Raw genomic sequence first — 16,741 nt, 5'->3', positions numbered from 1 at the left:
GAGCTTGGGAGGAGTAAGTCCATTATTGGCCACTTTTCATTTCAATGGGGATTCTGACTATTGTAAACTTGTATATTTTTGAATTATTAATCTTTATCAAGAATAAATTAAATAAGTTTTCTGTCAGAGGAAAAAAAAATACATGATCATACGAAAAGATTTAGTTGCAAAACTTTTTAACAAGTTACCATTAACTTTTCAAATGTTGCATTAGGAAGCATTTCATCAGTTGGATGGGTTTTACATTTTTTTAATCAAGTCATCTGGCCTAGCTTATAGTTTTAGATTTTAGAGGCATTTCATGTATTTTCTTGTTGTGCTCAATTTAATTTTGCAAATTAATCCATGTAAATCATTAAGGATGTGACGATGTCTATTCCAAATTCTGTTTTCACAAGGAAAGTAAAGACAGCAGTGTGATTTTTGAGCTGGATTTATTTCAATAATCCTCAATGTAAGACTCAGTTGATCATATAATGTTCTTTTTTCAGCCATAATACAGAAAAGGTGATTTATTTCTTATTGCTGGAGAGGAAAAGAAGAAGGCCAGCTGTGGAGGATGAAACAGAACAAGTCGCAGCCCGTGTCCGGGCCGAGAGCAGTGATCCTCCACGTAAAAGAGTAGACACTTGCCTTATCAATGGAACTAATGTAATGCAGTTTGCACAAATCAGTGAAGGCTCCCCAGTTACTCCTAGAAGACAAAATCTCCAGTAAGTTTTTCTCAAACAAATTGTAACATACCAAACGCTACAGATAGAGAATAATATGGAAATTATAAAACAAATCAATCATTTTTCGAATTAATATGTTCAACTGGTTTGGCCTGCCAATATAACACTGTTATCACAACTTTAGTGAGAAACTAAAGTGCAGATGTTTTCATGTGCAGATAGAATGGCAGGTGATCACCAGGGACAGCACAACTGGATCTATCAACTTTGGCATCCTAACATAAAACTCCTCCATAAAACTCTGTTGAGCATTTTGATTTAGCAATCTTTGTCGCATAAACAAGATTATGAAATTGTCCTAAATATACCAATTTTATTTCACATAATGCTACTAGTTTTTCCAAAGCTTATATAAACCCTCACATCAAAGAATGAAAGAATACACATGCCAGAACAGAATAAATGAGCCAAGTGCACTACATTTCATAGGTCTTTCAAGTCGTTTTCATGATTGAAAGATAAACATTACTATGATGCACACGCAAAAAAACCATAAATACTTGTTGATATCTCATAGCACCTCACAAATCTTCAAGGCTGTTAAGAGGCTCATCACACCTGGCTTAGGCTGGTAGGATGACATTTAGTATGTAGGATTTATTGAAAAATAAAAACTAAGTACTGAGTATGACCCAAAACTTATCATTACACAACTTATTTAGTTAGTTAGTGGCTCAGATGGTTGCTTGCAAAACCTTGGCAACAACATCATGGTCTCAATTCCCAGTGCTGTTAGTAATAATTTACTGGTGAGAGGATCTCAGTTATTTAGTGTAGAAATACTTATACCCTAATATAGTATCGAGAACGATGACTTCAACCCTTGCTTTTGTTGCAAAGTAATGAAAATCATCATCAAGGTAAGATAAAATTTTAATACAATGCAAGCTACTTAAATCTTTAATGATACAAATTGTGATAAAACAAGTGTTGTTTTAGGGCAAGACATCACAACAGAAGAGGCAGTAACCATCTCTGTACAAACGCTCAGACAACACCAACCAACTTTAGCAACAACTCATTAAGTCTCGCCTCTCCCCTTCCACAGAGGTAAGAAATATGAAATGAAATGAAATGAAGAATCCTGTATTTATTCAGGCAAAGTTAGGGCCACATGGCCCTTTCTTACACTTAATCTGACTAATACAAAATGAATAAACTACAATTGAAGAACTTAATCTAATATACATTTGTATACTTAACTATAAATAGACATATTTTATATTTACAAAACAGATAAGAAAAGAAAGAAAAAGAACAAAGCAAGTCAAGAAAGCACATACCCACACTCACACACACATACCAGCAATCCCGCAAAAACACAGCAGTCCTAGGACACGCCAGTTGAGACCATCTGCTCAAAGTAGAGACATTTCAGTGCCGCTACAAACTGGGAGCGCTTTTCAAGGGATTTAATGTGCAGGGGTAGACTGTTCCACAGACGGCAAGCAGGGACAACAAAAGCCTGTCATAAACTGTGGTCATATGATGAGGTATTCACAATGTGATCTAGGAGGAACGTGAAACTCGTGAACTACTTTGAGATACGAATTTGAAATCTAATTAAAAATAATTTGGGGACCCTGTTTTCAAAACTAAAAAAAAACCAAGGAAAGAATTTTGATTGATCTTTGATAATTCAATTTCAAGATGTTTGCCTAAAGGTAATATAGCATGATATGCTCTTTAGTCGTAGACCATATAGGTACAAATTCCAAACAGTAGTTCTGAGACCGCTGGAGCATACCTGCCTGAGTCACAGTCATGTCATTGATCAATGAGTTGATAAATATGTTGTCGTTAAAGGTCAAAACATTTGATAGATTATGTAATTGTTTGTTAATTGTTAGCTATGTCTTAAGGCTAGCATAACCCTTGAAGAGGTGTGCTATGGTGTGGTGACTGATGGGTAGACTGTGGGACTTAAGCATTAAAATAAAAAAATTCATATTTTTTAATTTTGCATAGATTGGTGTATAATATTCCATTCTATTTTAAATGTTCAATAAATACCTCTAAGGAGTTGTAGAAAATTTGTTGTAGTAATTGGCAGAGATGGATAAATTTAATGTTTGCAGACATTAACCAATATAATTTCAACATGTAATGGAAACATGTAACATGGAACATGTAATGTTTTGCACTGTAATGGAGGGTAGACTAAGACAGCTAGGTTGATGATTTTTGGTTAGACCTTGCAAGGTTGGCGTACTAAAGGTGTATTATGTAAACACTGAGGGCTTTTCACTCAGTAGAAGTTTCAGTAGATAAAATACCACCCGTGGTAGGGAAAGGGGTCAGTCGATCAGGGAATAGTATACAGAGGACCGGAGAAACACTTGATGAGTATTGGGGACTCTGTCTCAGGGCTAGGCTCTTTGAAAGAGTTTTGTAATGGGAAGTCTTTGTTAAAAGGATAATCTATGGTGAGAGAGTTTTACCTATATTTAGTTTTATAATATTCAATTAAAGGAAAGTGTGTTTGATTTTGAAATATATAAATGACATATGGTTGAGTGGAAATGCTATTTGTTTAAGGATTTGTGTTTTATAATTGGCAGCTTTGTAAATTTTAGTTGGGTTTAAGGTGGAGCTTTAATAAAGTGCTAATTTGCTGGGACAATTATTGTGTACCTATTGTTCAGCCAACCAACTCTTGAGAACAACATAGGTTTAAGGTTCTTTGAGTGCCACACTTGTGTTTCTCCATACAAGTTGTGCTAAGTAATAGTTGAGAGGAGAGTCTTCCATATCAGAATAGTTTTGTTGATTGGTTTGATAAATAATGGGAAGAGATACATGTTTTGTTTGTTTCCAGAGCAGCGTCTGCTCACACGAACCACCAACAACCACCATCATCACCTGTGCCTCGTCATCAGACAACCATCTCCTCCCTGACACCTCCTCCTCTGTCCCCTGCCCACTACCAGAGGACCACACCAGACTCCAACGATCAGTCGGCTCCATCTCCTATCACCGGTGAGTAAACTGTTACCTTGGTACAACATAGCATTCTTGATAGCTCAGCAACATTAGTTTTACAAAGAATAATTAGCTTTTTGGTAAGTTAAGCATCTTGTAAGTAAGCAGTTACAGTAGGAGAAATAAAAACTGAATAAATGTAGAATTTCCTTAAAAATCAAGAATCAGTTGTGTTTCACACTGCCATTCTATAAACATTTGATACTCAAAAGTGTAGTGTCAAAAATACATTAATTCAAAGACAGACTATGGGATATGGGATAATGGGAGAAGAGACTATGGGATACTGAATTAGTCATTCCATCATGGACCAGCTGTAGCAAAGTTATTACTAAAAAACCCTAGTTGAATGAGTTTAAGAGCAGAAAAGATGAGTCTTTTTACCTTTCATTTCTTAATTTTATGATCAGTCTTCTAACAAGGTATGTTAGGACTGCTAAATTATTTTTTTTATTTATGAAGTTGGAGATGTTGGGTCATGAAGTAAACCACCTTGACATACTTGGATCTAAATAATTTTCTCCTTCTCAATGGTGGGTTTTGATTATTTTGATGATAAACAACTCAGTTCATAATGGAAATGATAATTTGACAATTGATACCTATGTCCAAAATATCAATCTGCCACATTAAAGGCTTGTTAAATTATTTAATGGATTATTTTGTGCTATGGCTAAAAACAGAGGTAGCCCAAAACTTTCTACTATATATCTTTTATAAAGTTGATCCATAAAAGAAAATAACAAACTAAAAAATGAGATAAAATAAATATAGAAGTATTGTGGCTACATTTCCCCTGAGATTGGGAAAACTATTTTCAATGTTATTTATTTATTTTCCCCATGATTTTCTCCCATGATCATGACAAAACCGTAATCATTTTCCACAATCATGGCCACATCGTAATAATTTCCAGTGATCACGGCAACACTAACCGTCTTCCACAATTGGGTTCTTCTTACTAAACAACAACCTCAAAAGAGAACCAATGGAAGGCCATTAATGAATGGGCGCCCAGCCATTGGCTAGTAATAATTTTTCAAAATTTCTTGGATCCGAACAAAATTTACAGACCTTTTCTCAGTCATAAAAATCTATGTATAATACCGGATTTTCTCGCTGGACACCCTGATTCGTATTTCAGAACATACAAGTATATATATATGTTTTTAATTCAAATACATTACCTTTTCTCCAACGGGTGGGTCAGATTAGCCAGTATGGTTATTTCCGTATGGAGTGTGTCAGATGTTTTGTTTATTCGGGGTGTTCATAATTATTAATTATCTAATCTCATTTTGAAACTCATAGTTTTCGATTCAGGAAGATTGAATTAAGATATTTTATTCATCCAAAGGAATAAGTTTTATATGAACACAAGTACAGGGTGGCCCAAAAAAGGTACTCATCTAAACTGCTGCTTTAACTTAACTTATGTTTTAAAATCGAAATCACTCCACAAAAATGTTAAGGAATGGTTGAAAACATTCAAAGACGAATGGAATATGTAATAAACAATGGTAGAAAATATAGAGCACTTAGTTTTCAGATAGAGTAAGTTTGTAGAGCTAATAAATAATAATTAATTGCTATGAAATGATGAGTACCTTTTTTTGGGCCACCCTGTATAGTTAGATTTATATAAACAAATTAAACCAAATACTGAAATCAGACATGTTATACACAACTATCATGGAGGTTAATTATAATAGGGTTGGTAAGATAGGATTGTGAAACTCATATTGTTCAGTTATGTGATCTAGAGGCTGATTAAAGAAAACAGTAAAAAAAATAACATACATGTCACATTTCAGCTGGTAGTCATCTTGTGGCTTGCACACCACCTGGGTCCCCTCATACTCCTAACCACTGGCGCTCCCGTCTCACTACCATCAAGAACAGCTTCCTGGGCTCCCCAAGGTTTCACCGGAGAAAACTGCAAGGTACAAAATGTTAACTGTTCCTGTACAGAATAAACGCGATGTTTGATAACTAACATTTATGTTAGGCATACTACTGCTGAAAGATACTTCTAACACCAAAGCGCTCAGAAAAAATATGCCATACTGTATAGCAAAGATATGAAAATATAATCGAATCTCAAGTAATTCGCACCAGGCTGAGAGGATAAGTGGTTAGCAAGCACTATGTGGATAGTATTTCAAAGGATGGTGAGCCAATGCTGCTCACCATTTGTGATGCCATTTCATCTTTAAGAAATAATATTCTAAATAAAGCTCTCTCTCTCTCTCAAGAGTGAACCTAGATTAAATATAATAGAACAAAGAGACAGTTCCGCAGTTCACAATTATATCCACAGATGGTTTATAACAGGCAGATTTTAATACGAAGGGTACACTTTGTAAAAATATTGGAAGTTCCCCATCAGAGCACAGTTATACATTATAATTTTAAAGTAACAGCTATGAACTATTTTAATCCCTATGATTCCATGTCATTTATCTTTTATTGGTTGCTAGAATCACATAATGAGTTTTGTAGCATTACATATTGTCTTATGTTACAACCCAAAGTATATCTTATCCTACAAAAGTTTAGACTTCCTATAAATGGCATCCTTTTTGTATTTCGTAATTGTAAAATAATGTAATAACCCACATACAGATTGAGATACGCATTTATTTTGCATTTCTAATGGTGTGTTTATGTTTTAGCATCATCAGAGGAGGTTGGCCTTACTCCTGAGTCATCGCCAGAACTTACAAAAAAGTCCTGGTTTGGCAGTTTAATGACTTCCGAGAAAGATGAGACATTTACAGTCCTTGTAAAAGGAAAGCCTCTTGCATCCGTCAAGGCTGATCTGATCCACGCGTTTCTGTCCGTAAGTGTTGAAGTCTAACTGTGCCGCATGTCAGTGTCTCACATAACCCTCTCACACTCCCCGCTCTCGCTCTCCTACATGGCTATGACAGTTACCTTAGAGTAAAAAGTTGGCTCTCAGTGTACTCATGCTGTGAACAACAAAATGTTGCTTGATTGCTCGCTTGCTTTGCTTGATTCAACTTATACGTTCTTGAAATTGTACAGTATCTCCATGCAATTGGCTCTGAAAGCTTGATCGGTTATCTGAATGGTTCCAGATAGCTGAGTTAAGTCACAGCGTGTCTAGTCCCATGTCTTTCCGTGTGGAGTACAGGCGAGGCACCACGGGCGCTGCAATGTTTCAGCGACAAGTCCGCTTTCAAGTCGACATCTCAACAGTTTCTAAACCGAGTTGCCCTAAAGAGTACCTGTATGCAGTCACTTTTACTCTTATCTCAGGTAATGTCATGGCTGATATTCACTCTTACATGATACAATACACTATGGGAAAGTATCTCTTCAAACAACTTTTATGAATCATAACATTGTCTACTTGACCAATCAGTAGTAAAATCATTAGATTGTAAGATAGATTGCTTATGTAGGATTAGTTTAGTTAAAATATTAGAACTTTGTCTTGTAACAAATCTACTAATACCGTAGATATTTTCAAATACTGTTTGTGATTCTAAATTTTGGTGAGAAAATGATCAACAACAATTTTATTAAGATAGAAACATTATTGAATTTTCAGTCATTAAAAAGTGTACCGGTGTTTAATCTTGAAGCTGTGAAAAACAAATATTATTGTGTCTGCATATGTATGTTTATACAGTATAATAACCACTATTATTATTGTGTTATATGTTAAGGTAGGAAAACACTGACAGCGTGGCACAGATTTTAAAAGGCTACCAATATTTTAGTAGTTCATTAGCTTCACTACGCCATATTTTCTGTGTGCATTACCTACATCAAAGAAGAAGAAGTCCATGTAAAACCATCTCTCAGGCTTTCAAGTTCATCTTTTCAAGTTTTAACATTTTAAGACCTATATATTTTAGAAGCATCATTTTGGGTTTTCAACAATTTGTCCATTTTCAGGAGAGTCACTCAAACCATAGGTATAACACTAAACATAAGAACATAATTAAGCCCACTAGCCATATTATCACTATTAGAAGCATCACCTCAATATATTGGACCAAAATTGTATAACTTAGTTCCTGATAATTTTAAAAACATCACCAATCCAAACAAATTTAAAAAAGAATGTAAAGACTGGTTGCTAACCAAAACATTTTATTCTTTAAATGAATTTTTAAGTGGAAATTGGTAGGATTTTAAGTATTAAAATTATTTTGTTTTAATTTGAATATTATTATTTAGCTTTAAGTATTATAATGTAATTGAAAAATGTCCTGTCATTTTGTGATGTAGGCATTCTGTAAATAAAAAATAAATAAAATATCATACTGTACCAGATTTTCAACATATCAGATACTGATATGACAACTATATATGAGACTTGGTGTAGATTAAGCTACTCTTACTCAAAGCAATTGAGCGGCCACAAATTATTTTCCTGCAACAATGAGCTTTCTAACAATATACAATATACATTGTTGCTTTTTTACCTCACAGTATTATACAGGCTGTTTGGGAATTGAACCTACTACTTACACATGCTATTGAAACATCCCTGTAACAGGTGTTGTGAGGCTGTGAAACGTCAGAGTCACCATGTGCCAAGGCTACTAAATCAATACATTATTTAATTTTATTGCCAGTTCAGGATGAACTATTTTGAATTGTTGTGGTATGAAAACTAATTTTACCGTAATAGCCTACATGTCTGAATATTTTAAAATAATTTTAAGGTTTTCCCCAGATGAGGGTTCAAAGCACAGCTGGGGTGTAATGAATGTATATCATTATGTGGCTAGAGACTAAATATAACCACAAATTATGTATACAATGATAAAATGATAGGTTACAATTAAATTGCATGAAGTATGTTGTATAATTTGGTTTGTTGCTGAAAAAAATCTATTCCTTTAGATATTCCAGGTAGATGAATTTTCCATTTGGTTACTGAATAAATCGAATAGCGATGGTCAGGGCCGGATTTAGCATTTTTGCGCCCCTAGGCCCAAATAATTTTCCGCCCCCTAGTCTGGTCACAGTTACTTTCCTGTAAACCTTTATTAAAAACTATATCATGCCCATAGGCATAGATAAAACATACTAGTTGGTTAGTCTATGCCATCGGCCTAAGTTAATTGTTTGAATACCACTCCTCGTCGGAATCATAATCATTGCAAGTTTTTTTAAGCGTCTTAAACACTTTTAGCAATTTTATGCTTTTAATAAATGCTCACGTTTGTGGCCGTGGAACTGAAACAAAACAACTCAACCCACCAAGAATTCCTGCAAAAAAAACGTGGCCATTGATTCCAATTCCAGGCCCAAAACATGAACTCCATGCAGTACGTGATACCATAGATTAAACATACTCCTTTAGTAGATATGTCATCATTTTGGATTAGCTGAAAACAATTCTTGTTACTTAATGAGCATGTTTTATCTATGTTTAAACCTAGTTCATGGAAAATAAAACGATCTAATCATCAACAATAGGTCGTCTCCTGTTTATATTACAAGAAATTAAAACACACATCATAGAATTAACCCTAAATTATCATAGAATAATAGAAACAAAATTACGTCAAAAATAACGTCCAGTTTCGCCAATATTAACTAGACATAAAAAAAAATTTGAAATAATAATGTCATAAGAAGTCGACTTGAGTTATATTTAATCTATGGTCGTACTGCATCTAGGTTACATATATTTCCAAAGCAAAATTCCTGCCAACCGTACCGATCCTTAGGTCTGAGGAGAAAATGACAGCATTATTGGTGCTTTGGAGAGTATTGAATTATTCTAAAATCTAATGCAGAGATTAATATTTTTTCGTTAATTTTAAACGTAAATTCATTGTTGTTTTAATATTCAACACAACGTATTATATATTTTAACTTAATCCTGCAGATTGTTGTAAACTAAACAAAAAAATAGTTAATAGCTTTTGTTTTGTGAGGTGAGGGTAGTAACAATGTCTAGCACGCATGCGCCCCTAATCACTCTGATCAGTAGTGCCGAGCCCGACCCGAGCCAGCATAGTGGCAATACGATGCGTACAGCTCGGGCGCTCGTCAACGTCAACATCCCTACAGCCTACTCCCGTATAACCAATGTTCGTTACCAATTTTGTAACAAAATTGATGCGTGATTCTGAAAAATAGTTTTAATTTCTTCTTATGAATTTCAGAATTACAATGCTTTATTAGGCAGAGTTTTTTTTTATCAACTATGACTATTTTTATTTTTAGATAGAATATAAAAAAAAATCCTCTCGGCCGTGCGCCCTCTGGGACTTTGCGCCCATAGGCCCGGGCCTACCGGGCCTATTGGGAAATCCGGCCCTGGCGATGGTAATTGAAATTAATTGTCTTTAATACATGTCTGGCTTGATAACAGAGGAATAAAGTGTGCTATTCCAGACACAGTTTACTACAGTACTATTGAGCTATTGATTACTGTAGGTAATTATGCTTTCTATGAAGAAATCAACACGAGATTGTAAAGGCTAGGGTTGGACTGTTTCTTATTATGACCTTTTACTGCCCTGAAATTTAAATACACAAAATACATTAGAATTTAAAAAAAGTGTAAAACATTTTTTTAACGTGATATGATCATAATATAGCTCTTAATATATTACTAGTGTAATAAACATCACAAAATTGTTCAGAATTTAAATTAAATTATGCAGAAATGAAACTAATTGTGTTCGTCAACTGTTATATCTATAAAAACTTACTGTAAAAGTAAAACTTTTAGCGTTTAGGTATCTGAACAGAAGAGGTACAAACATGGATTATTAATGAACAAATCCTTGAATTAATAAAACTAACCCATTTTTGTTGATGTTTGTAAATATGTGCATCTGCTATTATATGTTCTTAGTTATCAGGTTAGAATTGCTGTCTATGGTTTATCTGTTAAACTACAATTTAAATCCAACTTTATTGTGTCTTAAAACTTTTATACTAAGGTCAAAAATAAATTATTTTGTACCGAAAATAGAAATTAAATAAAAAATTTTAATGTTCAATGCTTAAACTATAAGTATTATATTCCACTTGGTTTGAATTTATTTTTATAACAAAATAACTGATTTTGACTGGAATAATGGTTATTTCTCTCTAAACTGGTCTGTTGAGGGTAGTACTAATACTTTTTTTTATAGATAATTGTTTGATGTGAAGTGGATGGGGTCAGAATTTGGTTAATTACCAAAATCAAATAAATCGAATAGTAAAAAAGTCAAATAAAAAAGTGCATACAAGGAAAAAAATTCCACACAAAGACTGTCCATCTGCGTTTGTAGCACATCTTAAGGTCAGAATGTCCGCTATTGCTAACCTGAAGAAGTCCTTCATTTTCCGCAGCATGATACAACTTTGGTTCTGAAAGTGGTGCACATAACATACACTTTTAGTTGTTGATTCTGACAATTCAGAGGCAAATATATCATGAGATGAATGTTTTGTGAGCGTGAAGCTATGTACTAATTTGTAACCAATGTAACAGGCAATATCAGGAGATTCAGAAGAGTGTGTGAACATATCCAATCGCAAGTGTGCTCCCGACACCCACCATCTTCCCCGCGAGCCTCTCGCAAGTTCACCACCGAGCTGTCAGAATCTTCCAGCTGCGGAAGTGACACTTCGGACCGGCTCTCTCCCTACCTCGGCACAAGACAAGTATGCCTTTCGCAACTTGAAACAGCGTATTGACTTAGATATGGTAGTTGACTGTCTTTGAGCTCCAGTCACCAATACTTAACTTTGGATAAAACGATAAAAGCGATTGCTATTGGTATTGGTTTGATTTTAATAGATTAAAACGAAGAAAATTGAATGAAATCTGCTTAGAACATCTCTAATAATGACATTTACAGAACTGGAACATAAGGTGATTAGCAACAATGGTCGGAAAACAGATTGTGTGATTTAATTTTGTAAACATCCAAAAATGTATTGGTAACTAACTCTGTAACCAATATAGTTTACATTCTGACAGTCCTCAGTTTCTACTAATCTTTTAAATAGGAACTACAGTAATCAGAAATCTTAGTAAATTCAACTACATCAAGTGTGTAGTTTTGTATTAATGATAAGTTGATTTTATCCACTTTGGTTTTAACTCTCCTTAAATGTTTTATCAGATGCACAAGCAAGCTAATTAGCCTAACCTATGCCTTTAACTATAAAAACACTTCAAAATTGGTTCTATTCAATCTAACAGTACCGGTATGCTAACTGCACCCAACAAACACCCAATGTTTGATTTTTCTATGACAACAACAACTTGTTTTAAGTTGATCGTTTAACTCTTTTAGATTTAATATTTTTACCAAAATAAAATGAGTAAGACAATACAGGACTCAAACAAAAGCCCGTAATCAGTCGCCAATCTTATACTGCTATATTAAAAAATAATAAGAGTACTTTCAAGCAAGCCTTCCAACACTAGCCTTATCCACATTTTTCTTTTCATTTATTTCGTGACAGTAAAGTTCTTGTAAGTTTAAATTTAGAATTCCTGAAAAACAAACAACACATCTAGGTACCCTTATGAACTGACTACAAATATTCCACTTTCTCCTACGGTATTCTCCTATTCCCCTATGTTCTTCCCATGTTTTATATCAAATAATTTTACTCATGGCACTCTAAACATTTTTCTAAAGGTGCAGCCATCAGTGTATACAATCTACTCTTTTACATAAAACCTCTCTAAATTCATAAATATTTTTATCAAACTGCATATATTTACAAAACCCAAAACAATCCCTTGATACAGAACAGCAACATAAACCACAAATGTATCAGCCTTATAGCAGAGATACTTACTTTTTTAGATTCAATTAATCTGACTCCAATCTACTTTTCCCCTCTCATTAGTCAATAATTTCATATCAAATTTAATCTAAGTCATACAGTAATAAATGTGATCAATTCCATTACAATAATAAATTACTGAGAGTACAAATACATTTACAGTATCTATATTTTGCTGTGATAATTCTATGCGTATAACATTTATAACAAAGTTGTTAAATTGCCAGGCTGAATCAGATATAGAGTCAGACACATCAGTATTTGATGTCAAAGCATCCCGAGACAACAACACTGCTGGGGGTAGGCGGCGGAGTAGCAGTGTTGTGAACAACAACAACAACAACAACAGCAGTGGGGGTGTCACATCGCCAGAAGCTACCCCTCCCCTTCCGATCCGGTCCACCAGTGAAAGAACTAATGTTACTACCAACCAGTTGTCTTGAGATACGATTATCCATTATTGTTTATCAATACAGGTGAGTTATCCCATTTTGTAAGCACTAATTATTTTTAGTTAAAAAGTTGTAAGGTACTTGGTTTATCATGAAAACCTCTGAAAAATTTAGACCAGATAAGCAAGGTGTTAGCTTCAGTAAAATTTAAGCTACTGGTTATTTGATCTGTAAACAAAATACAATAGAGTCTATTTATCCATCTTTGAGTCTCAAAATTTCCCTATCATCTGAACCTCTCGAAGGACTATCAAGTACTATGATATTGCGGACTGTATGATTGTACACCCTAATAGGTACATCAAGACGACCTATTCTGCAATCTCTATGTACTCAGAAGATACCTAGCTGCCAGGCATAACACACTGCACTTAACTACTTTCTGATTATTTTAACAACACATTTCATACTAAACAGTTCGTCAACCTCTAGTACCTGCATACCGCATACCTCTCTGCTATACCTTACGTCTTTAGACCTGTTTTGAGTGGTTGAATATCACTTGTTTATCATGTATATTTTACAGTTCATGTAAAATATATATGTTTACTTTATTGGTTATTTGTTATATTATTTATGATGATCCATTCAAAACGGAGAAAAATAGTGGTTTCAATGTAAGACAAACTTAAAATGGTTTCATAACAGAGAAACTTTATCAGTTTCATGACTTCTAACATGTTAAAAATGTTTTTTGTTATTTTTTACCCAACCTTTCTGGTTCCCAGCCTTGCCACAGCTGGTTTAAGTAAGATATTCAAGACTATACTGCACTCATTACCGTTGGAACTAAAAGTCATGTCAAGCACACTTGAACAACCTGCAGGAGCTTTGCTCACCATTGATAGTGACTACAGGATGTTGATGATGATGTTTGTCTGTTACAGAAGTGTAAAGCACCCACCAGATGTTGGTCCAGGCGCCAAGTTCGCTGTCCAGTCTCCCCTCTCCCCCTCCGCTTCTAGACGCTGTGATCTCATTTTACAGGATGTCTATTGTCAAAAATTAGCCAGCTTTCACCGCTGTTAATTTCTGATGGATATTTAGCATTGCTTTTGAGATATACTCGATAAGAAACTATATTAACTTCAAAATATCCGTTACAGTTAATTGTATATTCACCAAAGATTTATAGAATATCTACTACCATTAGTAAATATCAAATCATGTATTGTATTAGATAGTAACAAATCGTTTTTAGAATACAATCTGCTAAGCAAGTAGGTTACAATCTAATTTTAAGAGGTTGGTTTGGTCTGTATGTGATGAGTATAATAGTCCTCATGGGAAAAATATTTCTTGTTTGAACAAAAAATAATTAAATAATTTAATTTTATTTGAACATAGTGATTGTCCCACACCTACATGCATACTATTGGTTTGAATTTACTGAGGGTTTTCCCATTTTTGGATATAAATAATTTGTTGGGTAATATTAAATTTAAAGACAAATCATTTATGGACGGTTCTGGTTTTTGACATTGTATCCACTTGCACAAAAAAGAAACTTCAAACAAAGTTTAGCATTTTATAATATTCAAACCTTTAATATCAACAAACTTGTTCTTAGACTGACATTAAATTTTTCAAAATAAATTTTGCCTTTGTTCTTGGTGTAACTGTTTCACTGTCAAGAGGACTTATGTAGAGTTATTATGTGTTTGGTGAGAAGAAACCCATTTATAAGCAATACTTCGCAACAATGTAGTTGGGTGTTTCGCGTTAATTATTACAAGAGTTTCAACTACACCAATGAAATATATCCTCTGTAGTATAATAGAGAGAGTGTGGACCAATCACTGGTTCGAAAGGCCTAAATTAAAGAGTTAAAGCTTTTAGTTCAGTATATTTGGAATGGTATAGCACTCATTATTAATTCAGGCAATACTCTTAAAATACTTATTTGTTGTATTTGAAACCTTAAAACAATATGAGGTATGACCTTTATATTGCTCAAACACAGACCTAATCTTTTATACAAACTACACTATGGTAAAGGAGCAATCAATCATCAATTGGTGTTATCCTATTGTACGAATTAGCTAAAATGTTGACTAAAGTTCAATACTTGACAGTATCTAAGCTGCAAATGATATTGATTTAGAGTCACCTGTCTCTAGCTAGACTGATGTAAACTCTAGCCAATATGCTTTACCTGATCAGTCGATAAACAAATAGTAAAAAACTTATCTACGGTTTGGGCACAGACATCCTTAACATTCCAAATTTGTAGATATATTTATGATATTTTAAATAAACTAAGTTTTACAAGTTTTAATGTGGGTAGTTTTAAAGTACAGTAATGGAATATAGCCAACTATTTTGTTATTGAGTCGCTAACAGAATCTGAGCTGTAAATGTGCTTTGTTTTGTCTAAGAGTGTGACAATTTGTGAGGATAATGGTCCCATCAGGGAAAGTGATTTTCGCTAAAGCTATACATAGTCCATTTGTAGGCGCCTTTAGAATATTTTATATACCCTAATCCACAATGTGTTTGAGTTTAATATTCTTTGTGTTACAAATGCACCAATGAAATGTTGATAATTATTTTTCAAACAAAACTGACAATAAATCAGTGCGCAGTGTAAGTACTATTGCATGATTCCTTCTTCGATATTATCTTATTTGGTAAATTTTTTCTCCGCTATTCGAGCCTAATAACTCTTGTTTGGAACATAGGCTATCACTAAGTGGATTTGATAGGTTAGCCAGTAGTGATTTTATATGATAATTATTTTTGGAAATGCCGTCTTATTTTACACCGAAATAGGAAAATGTAAAATAATCGTGTCAATCGTTGCTTTGTTAGTTTTTGTTATTTTCTATAAACATTTTTAAATGTTAGCTGATGGTTATGAAAGTCGTTTGTGAATGAATTGTAACCAAAGAGCTTGCTACTGATGTTATATATTTTGTTACTGCATTTTGCCTGTTACCTTATTGTAAATATTATCGCTTGCACTCATCTGTTATGTGCTTAGTTGTTAGTTTGTACATTATTCCCAATCCTTGTTATTTTGTCTATACAATGTTGTAATCATAACAAGACCATTGTTATGGTGTAACTTATAGTAAAATTATTATTTTCATTCCTTATGTTATATATAAAAATTAATAAAAATCAAAACAAAATGCTAAACAATGGAGTAAAAATTTAAAAATAAAACATTCTCAGTAAAAGAGTCTAAGTCATAAACCCTTCTGTATCCTCAACATTTGTCATTTCTTATTCCTAGGTTATTAAATTAAAAAATAATCTCCAGTTATTTTATAAAATAAATAGCCTCAAGACCTGTTCAGTGACAAACGAATGCCAATTTGTGGGTGGGAAGGGAACCAAGGGGCCTGGGGGATGGAAAACCTCCCAGTAGAAGGGGTTCTGGGGGTCCTCCTCGGATTATGTTTTGAAAAATATCTTTAAAAACAAAAACTGGTAGTTTTATACCACAAGTTTTGTGTTAAATCCAGGGTGGTCAAAAACTGCCCAGACAACAAATGTGGTCTGATGTTGATGAAATTTTGTATGGAAGTACTAATCCTTGGTAGACCTATCTCCAGGTGTTTTTTTATTTAGATTTTTAAGTGTGATTTTTCCATAAAAACCCATAGATAATGGTGAATTGGATTTTCACAAAAAAAGTTAAAAACAATTTTGATTAAAATATAGAATGTTATATTACTTTTGATTAAAAAAAATAGTACACACCCCAATACCGGTACTGTAAAAATTGTGAATCTAAAGTAATTGCAACTTGTGTTTTTTTTACTCCATATA

General features: G+C 33.7%; 1 protein-coding gene across 2 annotated transcripts in view; it reads left to right on the top strand.

Annotated features, from left to right (window-relative positions):
• The window catches only part of LOC128998550 (serine/threonine-protein kinase BRSK2), a 41,551-nt gene extending 25,427 nt beyond the window's left edge, over positions 1–16,124 (top strand). Inside the window, exons 8-16 of one of the 2 annotated variants that reach the window (XM_054424736.1) lie at positions 492–713; positions 1,674–1,784; positions 3,553–3,713; positions 5,531–5,659; positions 6,392–6,558; positions 6,818–6,998; positions 11,200–11,372; positions 12,740–12,988; positions 13,852–16,124. In XM_054424736.1, the coding sequence (XP_054280711.1) occupies positions 492–713; positions 1,674–1,784; positions 3,553–3,713; positions 5,531–5,659; positions 6,392–6,558; positions 6,818–6,998; positions 11,200–11,372; positions 12,740–12,955 (1,360 nt within the window). In that variant the 3' untranslated portion in view covers positions 12,956–12,988; positions 13,852–16,124. Of the gene's footprint in view, positions 1–491; positions 714–1,673; positions 1,785–3,552; positions 3,714–5,530; positions 5,660–6,391; positions 6,559–6,817; positions 6,999–11,199; positions 11,373–12,739; positions 12,989–13,851 lie in introns of those variants that run through there. The other variant, XM_054424737.1, reaches the window with a different exon arrangement.
• Positions 16,125–16,741: the final 617 nt, after the last annotated feature.

The sequence above is a fragment of the Macrosteles quadrilineatus genome, unplaced genomic scaffold, assembly GCF_028750875.1.
Source record: "Macrosteles quadrilineatus isolate MER2022 unplaced genomic scaffold, UCM_ALF_1.0 Scaffold_7__1_contigs__length_78375512, whole genome shotgun sequence".
NCBI classification, from domain to species: domain Eukaryota; kingdom Metazoa; phylum Arthropoda; class Insecta; order Hemiptera; family Cicadellidae; genus Macrosteles; species Macrosteles quadrilineatus.
Note: the sequence above shows the minus strand (reverse complement) of the source record. Positions and strands in the feature narration are given on the sequence as shown.